This window comes from Bos indicus, chromosome 20 (genome assembly GCF_029378745.1).
Source record: "Bos indicus isolate NIAB-ARS_2022 breed Sahiwal x Tharparkar chromosome 20, NIAB-ARS_B.indTharparkar_mat_pri_1.0, whole genome shotgun sequence".
NCBI lineage: Eukaryota > Metazoa > Chordata > Mammalia > Artiodactyla > Bovidae > Bos > Bos indicus.
The window spans coordinates 61973564-61999211 of record NC_091779.1 but is presented as its reverse complement, the minus strand read 5'-3'; the positions used below and the strand labels follow the sequence as shown (position 1 = coordinate 61999211).

Below are 25648 nucleotides of genomic sequence, written 5' to 3'. Positions count from 1 at the left end.
CTTTTTTTCCCCCACTGATGATACACTTATGAATATATCAGCTATGAGTATCATAACTGATCTCTCCCATTTTCTACCAGGCATTTCCTCTTTTGTATCTAACAGACATTTCAAACTTTTAGCCCTGAACAAAACTCCTGATTCTATTGTGTCCAGTTTCCTTTTCCTATCTATAGTGCTTTGCATCCCATTCATTGAGGCCTGCTGGCTCCTCCCCCTTTGTTGCAGCTCTGGAACATGATACCATGATCTCCTTCCCAGACTGAGGTCAAGTCCTCACTGACCTTCTTGCTTTCCGACAGTCTGGTCTCTGACCGTCAACCAGAGAGGACTTCAAGGACCATAAATCTCATCATGTTCGTACAGCCAAAAATCTTCAGGTACCCTCTCCAGGCTTAAAGGTTTATTTTCACTCACCATCACCACCTCCAACTGCTCCTGCCTCATTTACTGTCTGTAAAACACTGACCTTCTCACCACCTTAGGCACATGTCAAGCTCCCTTCTGCAGCACAGTTTTTGTTCTGCTACTTCTTTTGCCCAGAAAACTCTTTCTCCAGATAGTTTAACATCTGGCTCTTGTCCATCACTGGGGATTTGCTTGGGTGTCACCTGGTAGAGGCCTTTCCTGACCACTCACTCAACAGTCTCCTCTCCTTGTTACACTCTAATCCTGTAAACTATTTTGGTCATATACAATGCGGAAGGTGAATACTGTTTGCTTCCTTTTGTAACTGTTTGCATTCTTGGACCATACAGTCCAGGAGGCAGGAACTTTGATGCTCTACTGGAATGAGCACATAGTAGGCACACAATTTGTTGTTGTTGTTCAGTCACTAAGTCGAGACGGACTCTTTGCAACCCCATGGGCTAAAGTATGCCAGGCTTCCATGTCCTTCACTCTCTCTCTGAGCTTGTTCAAACTCATGTCCATTAAGTCAGAGATGCCGTCTAATCATCTCATCTTTTGCCGCAACCTTCTCCTTTTGCCTTCAATCTTTCCCAGCATCAGGTTCTTTTCCAGTGAGTCTGCTCTTCACATCAGGTGGCCAAAGTATGGGAGCTTCAGCTTCAGCATCAGTCCTTCCAATGAATATTCAGGGTTGATTTCCTGTAGAATTGCCTGGTTGGATCTTCTTGCAGTCCAAAGGACTCTCAAGAGTCTTCTCCAACACCACAGTTCAAAAGCATCATTTCTTCAGCACTCAGCCTTCTTTATGTCCAACTCTCACATCCATACAAGACTACTGGAAAAATCATAGCTTTGACTAGATGGGCCTTTCTTGGCAAAGTAATGTTTCTGCTTTTTAATATGCTGTCTAGGTTTGTCATAGCTTTCCTTCCAAGGAGTGAGTGTCTTAATTTCATGGCTGCAGTCACCATCCTTAGTGATTTTGGAGCCCAAGAAAAGAAAATCTGTCACTGTTTCCACTTTTTTCCCATCTATTTGCCATGAAGTGATGGGACCGATGGGCTTGATGCCATGATAAATATTGGCCAAATGATGAATGAGGAGATAAGTAATTCCACATTTCCAAAGTCAGCAGACAAGGAGAGAATTATGCTCACCCCTTGAAGCATCCAGCTATTTCTTAGTACAATATCTTGGCAACTGTATTAAACCATCACATCAGACATTTATGGTATGAGGACTGAATTGTGGAGCTTCCAGTCTGAGAGCCAGACTTCTTTCTATTTAATTAGTCTCCAGGAAGTTTCAAATACTCTGCTTATTGTCTCAATAATGATACTTTCTATGTAGATAAGAAATTATGATTGAGCATAAAATTCATACTGTAGTCTTAATTAGCTTCAAATGTAATCCTTAAATCTTGCCTGGTGTTTCTCAGCATGCAGTTGGCTGCTTTTCTCTATGTGGTAAAGCTCCCCCTAGGGAACCGCAGCTCAAAAATGGAGTGTGAGGAAACAGCTTGTCAAAACACAGCAAATCCATCAGAGAAGCACATTCTCCTAGCATCCACCACTGGCCAGGTGGGAGCAATGGGAAGGTCATATCTCGAGTCCGCCAGGGTCAGGCTACCCTGCGACAGAGGTCTCCAAACTGGGTCCTACATGCCTGGGGACTTCGTGAAGATTCTCTGAGGGAACGCAGGGCTTGAGATTTCCAGGGACTCCATTTTTCAGATCCTTGGCTTCCCTATGCATTCTTCCAATAAACCTGATCTGCTTGAAAACCCACCCATATTCATGTTCACAGCCTCCCTTACCTCACTGGACAAAGTCAAGCCCCTCCCTGCTCCTGAGTGGCAAACATTCCCTGAGTCCATTCTGCTTAAAAATGGTCTAAACAGACATTTTCCCAAAGAAGATACCAAAGCTGGACTCACTGATTTGTTTGTGTGGTTAGACTAACTGGTATTCTAGGCAGCTACCATTTGCTTATTCTGTATCCAGTGGAAGCCAGGCCCTCAGCTTCCTTCCAGAAGCAGGAGCGGGTGGTTCGAAGATGAAGCCTGGGTCAGAGCTGTGGTTGTTGCTGTAAGTAACAACTGTGGTATTGTCTCTCATCTGTGGTTTTGGTTTTCCTCCCTGATATTGCTCTCCAAGGATCACGCTCACTCCAAATCCCTAAATCCTCTGCTCCATCCTGCCCAGGGCCCACCTGCTCAGCTGGTTGGGGGTGACTCTGAGAGCCAGCTGGGAAGATGAAAAGCAGGGTGGCTGGACATGCTGCCTTAAGCAGACATGGGAAGAAGACAAAGCCTGACTCAGCCAGTCTGTCCTTCCCATTTGTGTCTAATTACCATGGATGCAATCCTGTTTACACATAGGAGGTCACTTATCCTTTTAAGATGGGCTTCCTTGCAAATTGTACTTAATTATGGAATACTGGCATTCATTGTCTGTTGCTCACAGATCATTACTATCCAACTGAGTAGCATAGCACAGTCACTTGCTTACCTTTTAAAATGTTGACCCAGAGAGGTGCTCTGCTTTCTAATTCAAATGTTTTTAGTTTAGTTGTGGTCCTTTGCATCATGGAAAATAGGGAACTGAACAATTCCTCTACTTCCCTCTATAATGATGCTTCAGAAACAATACGCTGTACCTTCATTCAAGAATTATCTTTGTCAATATTTATCACCCACCCCACCTCTTTGTATCTCCTACCTCTTCTCCCCCAGCCTGGGAAAGTAGGGAGAACTGGTGAGAAGGGAGCAGTATTGTTTCTTGGAGTGAGTAAGTGAGGTGTCACAGAGGAAGGTCTGTGTAACACTAGGATATACAGCATCAGGTCAAATGAGGAGTGTGCAATGAAGCCAATGGAGTTGCTCCCTGGTCTCCCTATTGCCCAACATTCCTTAGTTCAGTAGATTAGCATCCTGCCAAGAAATCAAGGTCAAAGGTGGCATCCTCAAGGGAAGCCATTAGCTTCTCCCCTTAGCTGATGCAGCCTTCACACTGAACCCCAGAGACCTCAGATTTGAAAGCAACTTAAAGCACACATTGCCTAGCATCACCTCTGCATATCAAAGAAAACACATTTTAATAAATCATCAGGCAGAGATATAAGGTAGCAGCCAAGGAGAGTATATTTGGGAAGTGATAAATAGCTTCAGCTCAGGAAACAGCAGCTCTCAAGAAAGGTAATGCTCATTTTTTGAAGGATGCTTTTGAGGCAGGATTATATCTCAAAGTATTAATTTGTATATTTTCTATTTATTGTTCTTTGCTTGCTCATTGGTACCCTGCGGTCATTTTTTTCCTTCAACACTTGCAGGCTTCCCAAATGATGGAGAACTCAGACACCCTGAGTGGGAAAGGGCGGTCCCAAGGGGACACCCTACCACCATCAGAAAAACCGAGACAGTCCTTGTAGTCTTCTCAGTCCTGAGCTCTATTGTCAGCCTTACACTTGAATTTGATGTTTTTAACAGCTCTTTACACTCATCCTCATGATTCAATTAGTCTTTCGTCATAAGGGGCTTTATTAAATGGAAAAGTTAAGTTAGAATCCTTTGTCAAACTGAAGAGACTCATGACTTGTTTAACTACATGTATGTTATGAAAGATTATCTAACAACAAATAGCTGATGTGTTGTGCTAAGTCACTTCAGTCTGTCCAACTCTTTTTGATCCCATGGATTGTAGCTCGCCAGGATCCTGTGTCCATGGGATTATCCAGGCAAGAATACTGGTGTAGGTTGCCATTTCCTCCTCTAGGGAATCTTCCTGACCCGGGGATCGAACCCACATCTCTTAGGTCTCCTGCAGGCAGGTTCTTTACCACTAGCTCCACCTGGGAAGCCTATGTATTTGCAAGAATTCATGCTTTGTTTTGACTCCAGCTATCAATCGCCTTAGTGGCAATGTTAACTGAAATCAGCTATTTCAAAGTCATTATCATTACATCCAATAATGTAAGGAGGAAGCTTGAATCAGAATCATTGTTGAAAAAAAAACGTCTGTGTCTCTTGCAATCAAAGAAAGAGAATGTCTCAGAGAAAAATACTCAGGGGATAATGGCTTCAGGTTTAGACCGCAGTCATTATGAAACATTTCAAAATTAGGAGAAGACAGTTTTCCAGATTAGCAGGCTGTTTTTATTTCTGACGGGTCTTACGGAGCTTTCAAGCAGTAGTTCTCAACCCTGGCTAGATATTACAACCCCCCAGGAAGCTTAAAAATAAGTGCTAATAACTGAACGTCTCTGGGGGTGGGCTTGGGTGACTCCAGGATACAACTGCAACCAAAGAATCAGTCTGAAAAAGTGTTTTTCCTCTGCTTTGGTTCACATAGCAAAAATAAGGCTTGGAGCTCTAGATTTAGGAATGTAGTGTTGCTGCTGTGTTCAAGGTGAGGAAAGAGAGTTGCTAAGTAAGTAAGTGTTAGTTCCTCAGTCATGTCCAGCTCTTTGCGACTCCATGGACTGGAGCCCGCCACGCTGCTCTGTCTATGGGATTCTCCAGGCAAGAATGCTGGAGTGGGTTACCATTTCCTTCTCCACTTACTTACTTACTTGTAGGTCTCATTTGTCAAAGATGTTATGCTATAGGTTATCACTGCAAACCAATATTGAATAATCAGGTAAATCGACAAATAACAATGGGAATTTAGGTATTGAAACCACAATATTATGACTTCAATCTATTGTGCATTCAAATGAAACCTCCTAAGTATCTGCTAGATGTTGGAACAGCCCTGTTCTGGGGTTTTCAGCAGCAAATAAGTAAGTGTCTCCCCCGGCTCCCCTGGAGCTCATTTCTAGCAGAATGATGCGACACCTCTCTGTGGCTGTGATCACATTCACAGAATTCGAGGCATTGTGAGGACTTTCAAAAGAAGCAAAAAAAAAAAAAAAGAAAGAAAGAAAACAGAGAAAGACTTTTTCTCCTGTTCCTAAAGAGCTATCAGCTTGGGTGAGATGATACTACTGCATCCGAAGCACTGTGTGCTCGTATGGGTCTTGTACCCAATATTCCTTATGTGCTAAATTTAGGGGAATATGTTGATCAACACATAGAGAGCACAAAACTAAACACAGGGTTCTCAAGGAAGCTTTGTAAAAGGGGTGGAACCTTGCATATAGGATCCGCCATTTCTGTCTTTCTAAATTCCATATATATGCGTTAATATACTGTATTGGTGTTTCTCTTTCTGGCTTACTTCACTTTGTATGCAAGGCAGCAAAAGAGACACCGATGTAAAGAACAGACTTCTGGACTCTGTGGGAGATGGGGAGGGCGGGCTGATTTGAGAGAATAGCACTGAAACATGTATGCTACCATATGTAGAATAGATGACCGGTGCAAGTTTGATGCACGGAGCAGGGCACTCAAAGCTGGTGCTCTGGGACAACTCAGGGGGATGGGGTGGGGAGGGAAGTGGGAGGGGCGTTCGGGATGGGGAACACATGTACATCTGTGACTGATTCATGTCCATGTATGGCAAAAACCACCACAATACTGTAAAGTAATTAGCCTCCAATTAAAATAATTTTTTTTTAAAAAAAAAAGGGAAATAAAAGGGGGTGGAACCTGAATTTGTCTTAGAGGATGGGTAAGGACTGGATCAAAGGGAGGTGTTGAAAGGGCAACTGTGGGAACTGGGGGCAGAAAAGCTCATGTGGAAAGAGAAGGGTAAGAGCAGGGACAGTGGGGAGAGAGCCCGGCTGGGAGGATGGCTGTGGACTGAGGAACCACAAGCACTGGGGTTGGATACACACTGTGAGGGTAAAATTGCTTCAGGTCTGAAAAGTGTAGACAGTGCAGAGATCCAGATACCTCCTCTGACTGAGAAACGCACGATTGGGCTGTGATGCACAGAAGAATATTCAGAATGTGTGTGTGCTCCGCTTCTAAAACCAACTAACTGGTGCTTAAATACTGATCATGCTCTTGAAACATTTGAACGCGGTGCTAAAAGCTGAATTTAACTAAAACCCAGGTACGGTTAAAATACACATTAGATTAACTAGATTAACTCAGCCCTCCACCTTAGCAGACCAGTAGAAGTAATGGGGTGCTTTGGTGGGGTATGACTGAGCGACTTCACTTTAACTTTTCACTTTCATGCATTGGAGAAGGAAATGGCAACCCACTCCAGTGTTCTTGCCTGGAGAATCCCAGGGATGGGGGAGCCTGGTGGGCTGCCGTCTATGGGGTCTCACAGAGTCGGACACGACTGAAGCCACTTAGCAGCAGCAGCAGCTACTATTTTAAGACACAATATCTAGCATAAATAAGAAATAACAAGACATGCAAAGGAGCAGGAAAATATGAAAGTTAAGAGAAAGGATAGTCAATACAGGCAAATCCACAAACAACCCAGATAGCAGAATAACAGACAAGGAGTTTTAATACTATACAAATGCTAAGTATCGAGTGGGGAAATGGACAACATGCATCCACAAAACAAAAACAAATAAATTCCGCAGAGAAATGGAAACTATAAGAAAGAACCACATGGAAATTCTAGAACTGGAAAATACAATTTAAGAAATAAAGAACTGATACGATAAGCTTTACAGAAGATTGACCCAGAACAGAGCCTTGAAGTAGAGTAGAGGAGAAAAAGCCAAAGGAAAAGAAAGGAAGAAAATTAGGAAAGTTTTCTCTTAGAAACCATGACATATGAGTATTTCACATGCTTTGGAGGTTTGAGTAAGATTAAGAGAGACATGTCCAGACTAGGAAGTATGGAGACTCTTGGAGGAGCCTTAATACAAACTGCTTTATTGAAAAATAAAATCAGGCAGCAGAGTTCACTTTGTGTCATTCATATCACGGAAACACTGAATATTCCTTTACTGGAGGACTTTACAAAGATTAAGGTGGCAGCTGTGATTTGATGGTGGGAACTCAGAAAGGGTGAGAGCGACATAGTGATCCAGGCAAGAGACCATGGGCATGTCCTGGATTCACCATGCTGCAGGCTGAAACTGAAAGGGGAAGTACATATGAAGGGAAATGAATTTAAAAAAACTCCCTGAAGAAGTATCAACAAGACATCCTGATGGGTTTCCTAAGGATAAAGAAAAGAAAGCCCCCCCGCCAATCCCCCAAGAGTATCCATTTCTGTTCATTTTCCATTTCTGGAAGAATGAGGGCAAATACAAAACTAGGGTTTGGGTTAGAATGAGGAGCAAAGGGGAGGATGAGCTGAAAGTTCAAACTTCTGAGTTTCAGATAGAATGACAGAAAGCAGGTGTCTCACGTTGGGCTGTGCAGGTGGGAGGCTTGTATCGGACAGAATTTCTAAACTGTTTCCTCAGCATGCAGAAAATGCTAACGCATCCTGGGGTCAGAGCTGAGCCCTGCTGCTGGGGGCTACAGATCTACGTGTTTGCTTCTCAGACCTTCCTGAGGCCTAAGCACATCCAAGGTTCAGTACAGTCTGTGACCCATTTGTGGTACACAGCGTGGGGAGCTGTGGTCTGAGGAAGTGAGTTGAGACATTGTTCCCTGCAGGAGACCCCGTGGTCCAAAATGATTTGCTGGTGAGAGAGCCTGTGGGTAATCTCTTACACACACCCTCTATTGTAACATTTTAAGAGTGACAAGGTGGCTAAATAGATGTTTCTCCAAAGAAGACATACAGATGGCCAACAGGCACAGGAAACGATGCTCAACATCACTAATTATTAGAGAAATAAAAATCAAAACCACAATGGGGTGTCACCTCACACCAGTCAGAACTGTTGTTGTTTTAATTCCTAAGTTGTGTCTGACTCTTTTGTGACTCCATGGACTGTAGCCCACCTGGTTTCTCTGTCCATGGGATTCTCCAGGCAAGAATACTGGAGTGGGCTGCCATTGCCTTCTCCAGGGGATCTTCCTGATCTAGGGATCGAACTCTTGTCTCCTGCACTGGCAGGCAGATTCTTTGCCACTGAACCACCTGGGAAGCCCTTTCAGGAGAATATGACAGGTTAATCTTCCCACTCTAAGCATTAAGAATAATAATTCACAATATTAACTCCTCAAAAAGAATAGTGGTTATCAAAAGCTCTACAAATAATAAATGCTGGAGAGGGTGAGGAGAAAGGGGAACCCTCTTACACTATTGGTGGGAATGTAAACTGTGGAGGTGCCTCCAAAGACTAAACATAGAGCTATGATATGCTCCTGTAATCCCATTCTTGGGCATAAACCCCTCAAAAGATGAAAACTCTAATCTGAAAAGACACATGCACCCCAGGGTTCATTATAGCAGTATTTACATGCCAGGGCACGGAAGCAACCTGTGTCCACAGAGAGATGAGTGATACAGAAGATGTGGTACGCATATACAGTGGAATATCACTTGGTCATAAAAAAGAATCTGCATCACCGTGGATGGACCTAGAAACTATTGTGCTAAATGAAGTCAATCAGACAAATACTATATAGTATCACTTACATGAGGAATCTAAGATATAATAGAAGTGACTTTATTTATAAAACAGAAATAGACTCAAGATATAGAAAACAACCTATGGTTACCAATAGGGAGGGTGGAGGAGGGATAAATCACTAATATGGGATAAACCGATACACACTACCATATAAAATATATAACCAACAAGGTCCTCCTGTGTAGCACAGGAAACTATATTCAATATAATAACTTAAAATAGAAAAAGAGTCTGAAAAAATGTATAACTGAATCACTTTGTTGCATACCTGAAACTAACACAATATTGTAAATCAACTATCCTTCAATTTTTAAAAAGTAACCCCCTTGCCTCCCCCCAAAAGAAAAGAGTAACAAGGTCACTTATAAGGAACCTGACTCACAGAAACACCAGGCACTATTAGTCTATGAAGTTAATATTCAGTTAAAAAGTTTAATACCACGTGCCATTTCATAGCTGTGACTCTGATGAGCAAATTAAACTGTTCAAGTCTGCAAATGAGGACCGTGGGAATTTCTTACCCTTTAATTTACCTTGAATACCCTCTAAGGTTGATGCTGGGATAGTAGTGACTCCTAATGAAATCAACACCTTGTACATTACTATATGCCTGCACCAGCCAGGTCTGTACTGTCTCAAGTTCAGTTGCCCACATTAAATACTCAGGATGAGAAAATGTGGGATTCAAAGGATATTACATGTTTTCAGAAACAAGTCGTTTGTCTTTTATCATTTCACGCCAAAGCTGCTATTTTACCTGACATTGTTCAAAGACGTTATCGTATGCAAAATTGAACAGGGAATTTCATTTTAAGTTTGAAAAAATGAGTGTGTCTCAGACACGGTAAATTTTCATTAACTTTCTTGGTTCTAAGTGAAGGAATCTCTAAATTGCAACTAAGCGTTTTGAAAGAACTCTTAGGACTTTTTGAGGAGAGACTTCTGGGAACTGCCTGATTCTCTTGCTCTTTGATCCCAGTCTGGCAGAAGGGCTTTCTCTTCTCAAAGCATCTCAAGAAAAAGCCTGCTTTTTCTCAAGTGGCAAAATCTATAGCTCCTGGCCTGGATGCCCAGGTGCTGGGGGAGCTGCCCCTCCAATCGGTTATCGCCTTCTGGGTCCCTGGCCTCTTCTGGGGCTCGCTTCTGTCCTTTTTCCTGGCCTGGACGCCTCACCTCTCTACAGCGCCTGCCTCCTCCTCATCTCACTGCCTCGTGTGTCCTCCGGGTCAGAACCACTGGTCCATTCAATGTATGGTCTATGCACACACCCTCCCCCTGTTACATGTGTCTTTGTCTGCTCGGCAGTTCCTCGAGATCCAGGATACCGAATACAATCAGACACAAGGCAGAATGGCTAAAAGAGTATTCGTTTTCAAACTTTTAAAGCACTTTCTAATCTATTATTTTTAGTATTCCTGAATAAAAATAACAACTTATTTCCACATGATGAAATGCACCCACCCACCCACCCACCCACTTCTGGTAAGGGGAAAAGATAGCAGTTAACATGCAGAAGGAATACAACTTAAAAACAGGATTCTGTTAAAATCCTCTTTTCTATTTCTCAAGAATTGGGGTATTTGGGAGAGGCATTTCATTTCTAATGCATGCTCTCCTCCAAAGTTTTTCTTCTGAAACTGTTTGGCATTAAAATAAATACTGAAATGGTCCAAGTAAGGTTAGGTTTCTTTTTTTTTTTCTTTTCTTTGAGGTCTTTAGGCAGAGGTCCTGAAGTCTGAATCAACTGCAAATTGCTCAGTCAGTTTTGCCTTTTCCCCACATGGGAATATTTCCAAGGGGCCAATCGTTAAGTCTTGTTTAATAAAATAATCATTGGCTCTTCAATTTATTTACCATTTGCCCTTCCAAGGAATTCTTATCTGCCAGACACAGCCGCCAAAATTCCCCAACAGGTGTCTGAAGTTAATTAACAAAGAACCCAAGTCTTTGCTGGAAAGGGAGGCAGCATTCATGAGATTAGGCTCTGGGGTTTGGGAGATGAGGGCTCTAACACAGGCGCTTAATCTGAAGATACCAAGTTTTGGCCAAAGCACACAGCTCTCTGGCTGCTAGAACTTGGCTCCAGAAATCAAGTTATTAAAAATGAGTCAGCAAAGGGTGCTCTGAAGAAGGACCTTGTCTGGGAAAGTGGGCTTCTTTTAAAAATACTAATTGAAATTACATGTGTTTTAATTAAAACAACATCTGCCAGGGTCTGAAGAAACATGTTTTGAAACGCAGAGAAGGTATGCCTCTAAAAATGTCCTCAAACCTACTTAATAAAGTAAAGCTTACACATTTCCCAGTGATAAGAATAACACACTGCCTCCCAGGTTGCACTGAGGTTTCCAGAGACTCGAGTCTTTCCCTGGGCACAGGTGGGATTCCCAGGGTTGGGAACGCAGGTAAAGAAGGTGCCCATGAGGCTGTGGTGAGTGGCCTGTGAAAGGTCTGCCCTCCAGGAGCAAATACCCACATCCCAGGGGGTTCTGCTACATGGAAGCCACTACATGGCATGAGATGAGAAAGTAATAAAGCACACACATGTGTGTACTTAAAAGGTAGTGCCATACCTTTTAAGAGCCCTAGGAGACGCTATGAGTACACCGTGATACTCTGAATACACAGAGGATGAAGACCAGGACGTGTTTCATTCCTACTGCTGTTCAGTTGCTAAGTTGTGTCTGGCTCCTTGTGACCCTATGGACTGCAGTATGCCAGGCTTCCCTGTCCTTCACATCTCCCAGAGTTTGCTCAAACTCATGCCATTGAGTCGGTGATGCCATCCAACCATCTCATGCTTTATTGCCCACTTCTCCTGCCCTCAGTGTCTCCTAGCTTGAGGGTGTTTTCCAATGAGTTGGCCAAAGAATTTAGACAAACTCTGAGGCATGATCTCCTAAGCAGCATCTGGAATGCAGCTTCATGGAGATGGAGCACAGACTTAGGTATCTATCCTGGTCGGGAAGATCCCCTGGTGAAGGGAATGGCAATCCACTCCAGTATTCTTGCCTGGAGAATCCCATGGACAGAGGAGCCCAGCAGCTTACAGTCCATGTGGTCGCAAAGAGAGGACACGACTGAGCAACTACCACCAACATGTCCTCATGATTCAAGTACTGGGTAAAATATATCCCAAAGTATGGAGGAAGATTGTGCTGCCTGCTGTCTCTTCAGTCACGTCTGACTCTTTGCGACCCCATGGACTGTAGCCCCCAGGTTCCTCTGTCAATGGGATTCTCCAGGCAAGAATACTGGAATGGGTTGCCATTTCTTTCTCCAGGGGATCTTCCTGACCCAGGGATCGAACCCATGTCTCCTGCGCTGACAGGCGGATTCCCTACCACTGGACTACCTGGTGAAGATCAGTGCTACCAAGTCTAGAATTCCGTGGGTATACACCTTGAAATTTCAGCTGTGAGATCATTAAATAAAAGAGAATGTTTACAAAGCAGCACAACATTTAGGGCAGCTTGTATACAATGAAGGTCCCCCCACCCTCTTCCCCTCCCATGTCTCCAAAAAGAAGACATTGCTCACCAAGTAGAGATCTGACACAAGGGCAGCGGTTGAGGGGAAGGGGTGATTCTCATTCCATCAACATTACCATTTTCTTTATTCTGTCTTCATTTCCACTTAAAGACAACATTTTTATGGTGCCCTTCAAATATAATCAGCAACCACTGTCTACAAAGAATCATCAGAGTGGTGAGATAAAATCTTTTATCTTAGTATTTCAAATAGATTAGGGCAAGAAAAAAAGCTAGGAAGGGAATGCCCTCCCTAAAATGAATGAAAGGGATGATCAGACAGCCTTGAGGGGGGAGGGAAATAGCAGTAGATTTGATGCTTCAATAATACTTAATTCCTGGGCAAGAAACTCCCTTTATTTTGTTCGTGATTTCGTGAGTGTAGGAAAGTGTGTCATGTGCACTGCTACGTGACCCTGGAGATTTGGGGGTCTCTTCTCCTCCGTCTCTCTTGGGGGACAGAAGTGTTTGGGAGCCAGCAGACTTCCTTGGGAAATAGCCCTTCCTGATGCCGGCAAGAGTCGGAGTCTGGTGCTCCCTTTGAGGCTGGATCGGGTTGAGAAGGTGTTGGATAGAAGAAGCTCAGACAGTTGCTAAGGTGAAAAGATGGTTGGCCCGATGTCAAGAATGCATCAGATCATATGATTGTATGGAGGCATCCGTCTATGATTCCAAATGTGGTGAGCCGATCTCCAGAGGATGACAGAGCACAGGGAAAGGATTGTGCAGGGCAGAGAGGACGTGACTACAGGACTGAGATGAGCTGGGGAAGGAAGGGCCAGGTTCACACAGCAGCGAAGGTCCCTCTCTTCAGTCCAAGGAGGGGAGTGAAGCAGCCAGGAAGATACTCCCAGCATTTCAGCCTGGCTCGCCTGCCTGAAAGGGTGGCTGGCAGCCATCTCCCAGGGAAGCAAAGGGAGTGTGCCCTGTGAGCTCTGCCAATACCACCTGTAGCGGTGTAGCGGTTCTTCCAGCCTTTAGGAACTGTCAGGGCACACGCAGAAAGCATTGCTATTTCCCACCCAACCCAAGCCTCTTCCAAAGTGGCAACAGAATGACTTTGACTTGAGTCCAGGATTTCTGGCAGCATCTGACCGTCTTTTTCCTCTCTTCCTTGGATGCTGTGAAAAGAGCATCCTCTTCCCTGCCCTCTCTCTATGTGGGATTCCCCAAACCTCCTCTAGATCTGCTCTCCAGAATAAATAACCCATGTTATTCACCCACCAGAGAATTAGTTTAGCAAATATGTACTGAGCACAACAAGGGCTAGGCATGGAAGGACATAGAAATAAATATGGTAGCTGACTCCTGCTTATTATCTCATTGGGAGGAGATGCAATGCAATGCAGAAAATGTGAAAGACAGCACAAAAATAAAATTATATAATGGAAATCTGCTTCCCCGGTGGCTCTGCTGTTGTTCAGTCGCTCAGTCGTGTCCGACTCTTTGCGACACCACGGACTGCAGCACGCCAGGCTTCCCTGTCCTTCACCATCTTCCGAAGCTTGCACAAACTCATATCCATTGAGTTGCTGATGCCATCCAACCATCCTTGGTTACCCCCTATTTCTCCCTTCATTGGGGCTCTGAGTGATGACTGGGGGGTGTGTGTGGGGGGGAGGGGGGGAAATGCACAGAGATGAAAGCACAGGCCAGGGAAGGGAACTGCTCAGGGAAAGCCTTATAAGCAGGGACAATGGTACAAAGGCTGGTCTGGATGAAGAATTTATCAGAAAGAGTGGTTAGAGATAAGAGGCAGTTGGTGATACCACCCCAGTATCTTTCCTATCTAGTGTTCATATGTGAAAAGCTTTGCGTTTTGTTAGAGGTTTGCTTGTTCACTTGATGGCAGAAGAAACACCTGCCGTCTTCATCAGGAACTGTTAACGTGCTGAAATGTTGGCATTTTGGTAAACGTGCTAGAGCAGGACAGTACTGTTTGTTCTTTTTGTCAAAGCTAATTATCACCATGAAAAAGAAACCCTTTCTGAATGATGAAACAACGCTTTACACAGGAGGATGATTAACATTTTTGGAAGGCTGCAAAGAAGTGGGTGGATGTGCAGTCACCTGGACCACAGCACTGCATCATTCAGAAGAACACAAATATCTCCCCGCAGCCTACTTATCACCTGATGGCAGAGACATCCACAGAGCCATGGACACAGCCTGAATGGGAAGACAGGGAGAGGCCGAAGATGTGACACTCTTTTTAGTACTATCTTTTTTAAAAAATCATTTTTTTAGAAGAAACCAAATAGGAAATAAAAAATACCTGGAGACAAATGAAAATGAAAGCACAAAACTCCAAAACCCACGGGATGCAGCAAAAGCAGTTCTAAGAGGGAAGTGGATAGTAATACTACCTTACCTTAGGAAATCAGAAAAATCACAAATAAACAACCTAATCTTACACATTAAGCAACTAGAGAAAGAATAAATAAAACACAAACCTGGCAGAAGAAATCACAAAGATCAGCGCAGAAATAAATGGCATAGAGATGAAGAAAACAATAGAAGAGATCAATGAAACTAAAAGCTGATATTTGAAAAGATAAAATTGATAAACCTTCAGCCAGACTTATCAAGAAAAAAAAGGAGAGGACTCAAATCAATAAAATTACAAATGAAAAAGAAGTTAAAATGGACATCACAGAAATACAAAAGATCATAAGAGATTATTTACTACAAGAGTCCCTTGGACAGCAAGGAGATCAAATCAATCAATCCTAAAGGAAATCAACTCTGAATATTCACTGGAAGGACTAATATTGAAGCTGAAGCTCCAATACTTGGGCTACCTGAAGCAAAGAGCCAACCCACTGGAAAAGACCCTGATACTGGGAAAGACTGAGGGCAGGAGGAGAAGGGGGCGACAGAGGATGAGATGGTTGGATGACATCATCAACTCAATGGACAGGATATTGAGAAAACTCCAGGAGCCAGTTAAGGACAGGAAAGCCTGGCGTGGTGCAGTCCATGGAGTCACAAAGAGTCAGACACGACTTAGGAACTGAATGACAACAACTATATGCCAATAAAATGAACAACTTGGAAGAAACGGACAAATTCTAAAAAGGTACAACCTACAAATTCTAAAATTCTAAAAAGGTACAGTCTCCTAAAATTGAACCAGGAAGAAACAGAAAATATGAACAGAGCATCACAAGTGCTGAAATTGAATCTGTGATTTAAAAATTCCCAACAAACAAAAGCCCAGGACCAGATGGTTTCACAGGCAAATTCTATCAACCATTTAGAGAAGAGCTGACATCTATCCTTCTCAAAATCTGAAAACTTGCAGAGGAAAGAATACTTCCAAAGTCATTCTATGAGGCCACCATCACTCTGCTACCAAAACCAAAGATACCACAAAAAAAGGAAAATTATACACCAATATCACTCATGAACATAGATGCAAAAATCCTCAGCAAAATATTAGCAAACAAAATCTGACAACACATTAAAAGGATCATACACCACAATCAAGTGGAATTTATTCTATCAGATCCTCATAGAGCTTATGGGGTAGAGTAATTATTGTTCAATAGTTTATTTGAACTTTTTCGTATCATGGAGTCCAAGGAAGATGAACCATTTCTTAACCAGAGTTATGGTAGCTGTCCCTCCCTCCACCCTTAATTAAAAGAACAATCTAAGAAGAGATGTAATTCAAACTGGACCCCCATGATGGAAACAACTGGATTCCTTCTGAAATTATGAGTGTCTGTATACATCTAGCAAACTTTAGTAGACAATGAACTGATTTTTGGATGATTTTCTTTATTAATATAAAATCTTTTTCTTTATTTAATATATATTTTTTTGCTTACTTCAAGTTTTGCTGATTTGCAGTTCACTATAACATGACGGCCAGACAGGAAAAAATCATTAATAATTCAGTTATTCATTCAGCAAATATTGATGAATCCCTGGTATGGGTCAGGTAGTGTTCTAGGTACATGATCTACATCAGTAAACACAAAAGATGGAACCTCCTCTTCTCAGTAGGTGACATTCCAGTGCAGGGAGATGGACAAGAAACAAGATAAATAAATAATATGTTCCATGTCAGAGGGTGATTAGTGCCGTGAAGATTGATAAAGCAGTAAAAGGGGGTAGGGTTTTAAGAAGAGGCACCAGAAAAGGTTGTTTTGGGAAAATAACACTTGAGTAAAGACCTGAGGGGCTGAGGAATAACCACATGGACATCTGAAGGAAGCGGAGATGGGGTGCAGGGAGCCGCATGCTCAAGGGCCCTGAGGCAGGCTCGTGGCTTAAGTCATGAAGGAACCACGTGAAGCAGCGGCCAGTGAGAAAGGAGGTGGGGCTGGAGAGGGAACAGAGCTGGATCGTACAGAGCTGCGCAAACAAGGACGTTTACCTTCACACTGAGAGAAACGAGGAGCTGATGCAGGGTTTTAAAAGGAGAAAAGACACGCAGTAAGGTTTTGACAGGACCACTCCGGCTGCTCCTTTGAGAGTAGATGGTGGCCCTGGGGTGGGGGGCAATGAGACCTGGAAAGTGGCCATGGAGGGTCAGGTTCCGGGAAAATTCAGAAGGAAGCCAGACCTGCTGATGGATTGGGTATGAGAGTGCAGAATCAAAGGACCACTGCAAGGACAGGTCACTGCGGGGAAGCCTGTGGAAGGACTGGGCTTGGGAGAGAAGACAAGGAACTCAGGTCTGGAGACGTTGTATCTGAGATGCCTGTCAGACCTCCCGTGCGCGTGGTGGACAGACTATTGCCGGCAGAGATGTGAGATTCATGCCAGAGGTATCTACCTGGGAGTTTTCAGACTATCTTTAATACCTGGTCACGGAAGCTTTGAGGCTTCCCAGGCGGCGCAGGTGGTAAAGAACCCAGCTGACAATGCAGGTAGATGTAAGAGACGCAGGTTTGATCCCTGGGTCGTGAAGAGACTGGAGGAGGGCATGGCAACCCGCTCCAGCATTCTTGCCTGGAAAGCCCCATGCACAGAGCAGCCTGGTGGGCTACAGTCCATGGCGTCACGAAGTGTCAGACATGACTAGAGCATTAGCATACATACACACCCCAAAGTTTTGATTAAGCTGATAGAGAAAAGTCCAAGTTCAATTTTGTTTTTGTTCTTGGTTCAAAGTCACTGCAGCTTTCTTTTCAATAGATAAAGTTCTGTATAGCATTGTCTCATAAAAACCCATTACTTTGATACAATATTTAAAGCAAAAGAGTTAGCAAAGGTCATGTTTCCTTTCTCCCAGACAGAAGAGAATAGTGTGCTATTTTGTCCAATTCTGCTTTTCTTACTCAAGGAGAAAAGATATTGATTCTTTAAAGCCTATGACTGAGATATTTTCACTCCTATTTTTAAACGGCTGGCTCCCTTTCCTGTCTGGTGACATTTGATAGTAGAGGCTTAATTTAACATGGGCAATATGGACTTCCAAATGTTCCTGCCTCAGAGACAGTTCTAGATAACCGACTTCCTGGAGAGAAGAGACGCCTTGAAGCTAGAAAACCCATCAATAGTTCCCTACTTTGTTATATTTTAAGCCACGGAAAGAAATAAAACACACAAATGCACTACACCTAGTATTCGTATCCAAGTAGCAGTGATTAGCTATTGATTTTTCCTCCAGGTTACAGAGGAGCGCCAGGATGTGATTGGAAGCCGCTGCTCGCTCCTCTGAAACCAACAAGGAAGGAAAAGGAAAGCAAATACGCAGGGGGCTAACGGTGTAGCTTAAATACGTAACATCTACCACCCACATTTAAATTCAAACTAAGTATAACTATCAAGTTGTGAGCTTATTTCATGCCTGATGATGCACTGCAAGCATAACAAATAACCGCATTTATTAGACACAGATTTGAAACCTGGTCCCTGTGAATGAATAAGTGGCTTAGAAGACCCACAAGGGCTTCCCTGGTGGCTCAATCAGTAAAGAATCTGCCTACAATGCAGGACACCAGGTTTGATCCTTGGGTCAGCAGGGTCCCCTGGAGAACGAAATAGCAACCCACTCCAGTATTTTTGCCTAGGAAATCTCATGGACAAAGGAGCCTGGCGGGCTACAGCCCAAGGGGTCACCAAAGAGTCAGACATGACTTAGCCAGTAAACCGAAAGAGACCTGCAAACACTTGATCTTTATTGGAGGATATGATGGCTATTGTGGGGTGGAAAGTGGCTGGTTCCCAGATCACCAAGGGCCTAGTATGTCACCCTCAGGAATCTGCATAATCTGTGTATGAAATCTGAACCCATGCCTGGTATTCCAACTGCCCCAGGAATGGAGTCGTCCCTCTTCACTCACTCTCACCTGCTTCCCCCAGACCCCCTGAGGGTGCATAACCAGAACCTTTGCCACGATGCGTGGTTCAGCTCCCTGCTGTCTGATTCCCGCTGATACCTACTACCTGCATTCAAACTTGCCAGGCTTAATGCTGCACTGATCAACCACCCTGCCGGAGTCATCTCTTTCACCCCAGGAGGTCAGTGGTCTATGGGGAGGTTGTCTCTCTCCCTGGGCAGGTCCTGGTGGTTCATCAGTTCTCCAGGCATCAATCAACCTTGGCCTGAGCATCCTCCCAGTTACAGGAGGAGGGATCCAGAGCATCTCTTGAATCTGGACAACCTGGACTCCCATCCCCACTGTGCACCAGGCACACCAGGCCCTCAGAGACCTTGAACCCCCATCAGCCTGCTCCCAGATCCCCTTCTGGAGGGTTGTCTGCAGAGGCCGCTCCTCTAGCTTACATAGTCTTCCCCTGAAAGAACCACAGAGCCCCATCTCATTGGCTTCAAGTCTTTGTTAGCTTCGCAACAGCTGTCACCTTGACTTTGACCTCTCAAACCCACAATCCCTGACGTTAAATGAAAGAAGCCGGATACAAAAGCTCACATCTTACATGATTCCATTTACATGAAATATCCAGAATAAGAAAATCCAAAGAAACAAAAAGCAGACTGCTGGCTGCCAGGGGATGGGAGGAAGGGGAAATAGGGAGTGACTACTTAACGGGTACAGGGTTTGGGGGCTTCCCAGGTGGCGCTAGTGGGAAAGAACCCACCTGCCAATGGAGAAGACAAAAGAGACATGAGTTCCATCTTGGAACTCCAGGAAGATCCCCTGGAGGAGGGCATGACAACCCACTCCAGAATTCTTGCCTGGAGAATCCCATGGACAGAGAAGCCTGGTGGGCTACAAGTCCATAAGGTCGCATAAGGACACGACTCAAGCGACTTATCATGAACAGAGTTTTCTTCAGGGTCACAAAAATGTTTTGGAACTTGACACAGGTGATGGTTGTACAACACTGTATAAATACTAAATGCCATCCAAAAGGTATATTTTAAAGTGATTAATTTTATGTTATATAAATTTCACCTCAATTTTAAAAGATCGCAACCTCACCAGTGACAGCGTGCCTGACCCAGCACCTCTTTCCCCCACAGAACATTTCAACAACACCATGGGATTCATGTGTCTTTTGTTGGTTGCCCCTGTCAAGAATGTAAACTCCACAAGGGCAAGGCCTTCTCTCTGTTTTGATAACATCTCGAGGCCTAGAGGGCTTCCCCTGTAGCTCAGCAGTAAAGAATCCACCTGCAATGCAGGAGACCTGGGTTCGATTCCTGGGTTGGGCAGATCCCCTGGAGGAGGCAATGGCAACCCACTCCAGTATTCTTGCCTGGAGAACCCATGGACAGAGGAGCCTGTCTACAGGCGACACTCCATAGGGTCACAAAGAGATGGACACGACTGAACGCTAGGCATAGAGCAGGCCTGGAACACGAGGTCATGGGCAAACATTTGTCGAATTGATAGACTTATGGATGATCTCTTTAATGCTTCATTAATGAAAGATCCTCCCTTTCTTGAATACTAAACTAAAGGCAGATGATTCTTGAAAAATAGCACTGGAGAGCCAATCTGGTCTAATGTAAAAATAAATTTTAACACAGAGAGGAGAAGAGCCCTGCACCCCATTAGAATTCCAGTTCACAACATGGAAAGCATACAAACAGCCTGGCAAGGATTTAGAGGATCAGGACAACGGTATCCAGTGCTCAGCACTGCGGTAGTTTTTAATTTGCAAGGATTAGGAATGTCAACAAGCTTCGCGTTTTCCTCTAAATTCTAAAAGATAAATTAGCGCATTGATTTCCGCTAGAAGGAGAGCTGGAAAAACAAGGTCTCTGACACATGCTCTGTTTCTGCATGCGCATATATGTTCTGCTTGTGGGTTCAAACACAGGAAATGCATTATACTTCGATTTAAAAGAAAAAAAGTGGAGACGCGGTGAATCGGAGGGGACCTACCAATGAGCTCCTTATTCCTGACGTCCAAGGCCATGTTCCGGAGCGCGGTGGCCACTGCGCACACCACACGGTCATTGTCGATCCGCAGCAGCTCCACGAGGATGGGCAGGCCTTTCTCTTTCCGGACAGCAGCTCGGATATATACAGACCACTGCAAATGAGGGGAGGCCAAGGCGTTAGGAGCTGGGGTGGGCAGAAACCCTCCAAGCAAACAGCGCCTGTGGGTGTTCAGACTGTCATCCACAGGCGCCAAAAAGGCTGAATTATCAAGACCTCCTTGTAGAATAGGTTGAGCATGTTAGACAGGTATTTAAAGGTTTTAACTTTATTTTTGCCTCCAACATAGGATAGAGGGTTCAGGGTTAATCAGTCCATCACGCTTCATTTCTCTGGTGCCAGCTTTCTCAGTCTAAGAGTTAGAAAGACATTTGTGTGGTGTCTTTATACCTGATACTTTAAGATATGGAGGTTTGGGACAGGAAGGGCTGGTTATTGACATGAAGAGGAAAAGAAATCCTGGAAAAAGTAGAAAATGATAAATGGTTGCACACAGGTGATTTAAAAAAAAAGAACAAAGAAACTTGAATTTGGAAGTGGGGCAGAGAGATCTTACAGAAATTACTGTCAATTAAGTTTTTTGCAGAATAATTAGGAGGAAATAAATCGGAAAACAGTATGGCCGAGGAGAGGTACATATGACATCAAAGACGAAGTGTGAAAATTATAAAATTCAAAAAATTAAAATATATTATATCCAGGGCCATGATTCAATGTCTAATTTATAAGGTAAGCATACAATTTGTTTTGAGTTAGTGGTGGTTGGCCTTAGTAGAACACATCTAAGGCTTTTTATGGAAACGTATTTGTCATATCAGGACAATAAAGCATTCAGATTCATTGAACCAAACACAGGTAGGTTCAGGTTTTCTAGACATTCGAGTATACACACTTTATACTCCTGTACCGTGTTCCAGAGAAGAACGTGTGCCACAAAAATCAACCAGTATAAGGGTTTAATCGGTTGCAACTTCATTTATGAGCTAAGAAAACGAACTTCATAGCTCGAGGTTCTGGATTCTGTGGCAGAGTCCTCCTGGGGACCACCGAAGGTGGACAGAGTCCCCACCCTCCCCGCCGGGCCCCGCCCCCCTTTCCCCGTGGGGACAGGCACCCCAGAGCTGGCTCTCACCTGTGGCAGGCAGGGAGCCCCCTCTGGCAGTGAACGTAGGGCATATGCCATGCCTGCCACATCCTCAGCCCAGCCCTGCATGAAATATGAGATTAAAAAAACACACAACTTCATCCTGTCCTACGTTAGAGAAGTCACATTCACATAGTTTCTTATCCCCATCAACTTGGACCATTCACTTTCTCCTGACCCTACACTGTGGTTCAGACTCCAGGAGGTGTGAGGGGGTGGGGGAGCAGAGGGAATTCACGACAGCACCTCTTGACTGCAATTAACTATTTCATAGCCCCAGTCTCAGGAAGCAGAGGAATGGATAGTCAGAAAGTCTTAGACATGGAAAAAAAAAAAAAAATCTCAAGGTTTGGACACCGCTTCTCGAAATTTAGCTGTCAGGATGGGATATCCCTCCCAAGGAAAGGAGCTTCATGAAGCCAGTTCAAACTCTCCGTCATGTCCATGGGAAATTTCATTTGCAATCTGACGTGCTGACACATGATTTTCATCTGCCCCTCCACTACTGCTAAGCCTTCTGATTTCCGGGTTCAGGAGTAGACTAGACCCCTGAGCTTCTACAGCCATTCACTGTTGGGTTCTTCCCTAAAACTAAGGAAAACGGAAATCAGAGCGTGGAGTCCATGTTTCCATATGGTACGATGAACATCAACAATGCATTTACATCAACAATGCATTTTAACGCTGGGGAGATGTTCTGCGCCTTTTGGGAGACCAGGGTGGATATTTTTGGAATTCAGCCAGGCTGAACTCAGGCCCAAAGATGACCTCTTTCCCAGAACCACCTCATCCTAGACCCCAGATGCTGGCTTGTCCATCTGTGGTCTCTTCTAATCCCCAAACTCCTGGCAGGGTGACACTGCTGTTCTTATTTTATAGACGAGGAGACCTGGACACGAAGATGTTAAACAACTGCCCGCAGGCCTCCTGTGCCCCTTGGTCCCGAGTCCTCCCCTTCTAACTCTGCTCTCCGTGATTCTGACTATATTCCCGCCCCGCCATCATCTCACCGTCCCACCTAAACCTCTGCGCTCAGTCCTTCCCCTCCCTTCCGTTCTTCCCAATATCAACAGAGGAGAATCTGGCCATGTTTGAAACAAACCAGGAAAGGTCTCCTATAACTTACTTTTTCCTCCTTAGAAGCCTAGTTATTATATACCTTCCTGTTGGATGGAAAGATGGTTTGGTGTTTGTAAAATGACGCATCCTTCGGCTTCGCCGAGAACTGATTTGAGAGGAATACAAATGGCTACACGTGGCCCAACACGTGCACGAGTTTTAGATATACTTTTCTGGTACGAGAAAATGGTACACAGTGATATGCTCTAAGTGAAAAGGGAAAAACAAGACAATGGGTTTGATCTTATGTGAGCGACACATAGAAAATAGCCTTTATTTTAAAAATTTTAGTTGTGTGTGAGTTTGTGTGGGTATGGAAAATCCCCAGTATTAGCTCAGCATGTGATGATTCACAATCAATTATTAACAATTCATTCAAAAGATGTTGCAAGCTTCTAAAGTTTTCTTGACATGCAAGGATTTAGGATAGTGATGCTTTTTAAAAACACAATTATTTATTTAACTTTTGGCCGCATCGTGCGGTATGTGTGATCTTACTTTCCTGACCAGGGATCGAACCTGCACGCCTTGAGTTGGAAGGCAGTCTCAACTACTGGGCCCTGGGGGACATCCCAGAATAGTGATCCTTTTTAAGTAGCAGCTGAGCAGTCTTGGAGCAGGTCATGTATAACCCACATGTTAACCTTTGTGTAACCCAATAAGAAGGAATAAAGAGGTGAAAAGAGAAAGGCATGATGCAATATTTGGGAGATGGGGAATGTTTCCCAGGGGCACTGAACACAGAAGTGTGAGACTCATATAGAGTTTTTCCAAAAGAGAAGTGAGTTGCCTTGGACAGTACTGAAGCCCATGGGGTGTTAGTAAAGTATATGAGTTGCCAAGAGCTTTGTAAGTGAAACAAAAGTAGAAGCATCATTGGTGTGAAAACAGATGAACAAGAAAGAAAAGATTATAGTAATTCATTGTAACTGAGGTGGAAATCTTTGGACAGAACTTGATTTTTTTGCAAACAGAATGATAGCATCATGTACTGAGCCCACCAGTGAGGAGGGAAGGGACAAAAGTGTGGCTTTAGGAACGGTCCATGAGCTGAAGAGAGGACGTGTGATGATTCAAAAGGAGAAGGAAGAAAAGGAAGAGGAGGGGGAGGATGAGAAAGAAGAGATGAAGGAGGAGGAGGAGGGGAAGAGGAGAAGGGGGAGGAGAGGGAAGAGGAGAAAAAGGAGGCGGAGGAGAGGAATTAGGGGAGGAGGAATAGGAGGACCTGGTTCAGGAGAAAACATGGCCCAGGCTAAGGACCTGAGGCTGCAGAAGGATTAGTTGGCCAGTTGATTGGGATGCATCGGAATGGCAGGCATTGGACTATGACCACCTGGGTTAAGGAGAGGGTGTGCTGCATCTCAAGGGAGCTCAACAGTGGGAAAGGTGGTTGTGGGCTGGGAGAGCATCTTGGACCAGAGATAGTCCAATCACCAACTGCCCCATCCCAGCTAAGAACCCAACTGGACAAGGAGGCTTGTCCTGGGCAAGAGGAAACACAGGATAGGAACTATTCTAGACAGAAATGAATACCCGATCTCCATCCCCTGTAGGGATATGCTGGTAAGAGCCCCAAGTTTAGTGCCAACCACAGAGGGCATGAGAAGATGAAGTCTGACAAATGTAGCTAAGTGGTAAGCCTGAAGGAGTTGAGAACTAGTTTGATTTGACTGAGTTTGCAAGAAGTGTTTGGATGAAGTGCTTCCCCCCTCCCCCACCTTTTATCGCATCAGGCAAAACGAGGGCTCCAAGATGACTTTCAAAAGAGAACGTTTCCAGCTGTAACTCTGCAGTCTTTTTCTGCTTCCCGCTTAGCAGATGATGGCCCTAAGAGCAGCCTTGGATGATCACATCTTCATGACACCTTAAAGATGGCAGGAGAGCTGTCAGCCTGGGGGACATAATTCAAAGAGAGGAACTTCCCTCCTCATATACCTTCCTTTACTTGTTACATCAGAGAAAGTAGCTTTTACCTCCTATCTTGTTTGAGCCCTTGTGTATTTGCGGAGGTCTCTTTGTTATAGCAGCAGCTGAAATTCTTCTAAATAATGAGATGTGCTTGTGTATTTAAAATGAACTCTAACCATTGAATTCTAGCCCTAGGTTTTAACTAGTGCTCTTGGAAGTATGCATGCTCATCCTTGACATGTTCCTTGTAAAAGTGACCCCTGGGATGCTCTTGTACCTTGTGTGTATACAATGCCTTGTGTGTATACATCTCCTTGTGTATATACTCCTATTATGGCACCTCTCATGTATTTTTTTGGACTTTCTGTTTATATATTTATTATTCTGAAAGGTACCTGAGGGAATTACCAAGTCACATTCATCTCTTTTTATCAATTGTCTTCTAATTTCTGGCTCACAGATGGAAATTAAAAATGTTTAGCTGATAAAAGAAAATGTTGGGTTGATTTCTAGTACCAAGTGTGTGCTATTTAAGAACAGCATTTTCTCCACTGAAAGGAACTACATAAAAAGGACCAAGTGAAAGTCGCTCAGTCGCGTTGACTCTTTGCGACCCCATGGACTATACAGTCTATGGAATTCTCCAGGCCAGAATACTGGAGTGGGTAGCCTATCCCTTCTCCAGGGGATCTTCCTGACCGAGGAATTGGACCAGGGTCTCCTGC

General features: G+C 44.0%; 1 protein-coding gene across 5 annotated transcripts in view; it reads right to left on the bottom strand.

Annotated features, from left to right (window-relative positions):
- Positions 1 to 25648, bottom strand: part of CTNND2 (catenin delta 2) — a 1111183-nt gene that overhangs the window by 94493 nt on the left and 991042 nt on the right. For 4 of the 5 annotated variants that reach the window (XM_070774843.1, XM_070774847.1, XM_070774844.1 and 1 more), the window contains 2 exons: positions 21885 to 21959; positions 20696 to 20846 (listed from right to left, as the gene is read on the bottom strand). In XM_070774843.1, the coding sequence (XP_070630944.1) occupies positions 20696 to 20846; positions 21885 to 21959 (226 nt within the window). The remainder of the gene's footprint in view (positions 1 to 20695; positions 20847 to 21884; positions 21960 to 25648) is intronic. The other variant, XM_070774845.1, reaches the window with a different exon arrangement.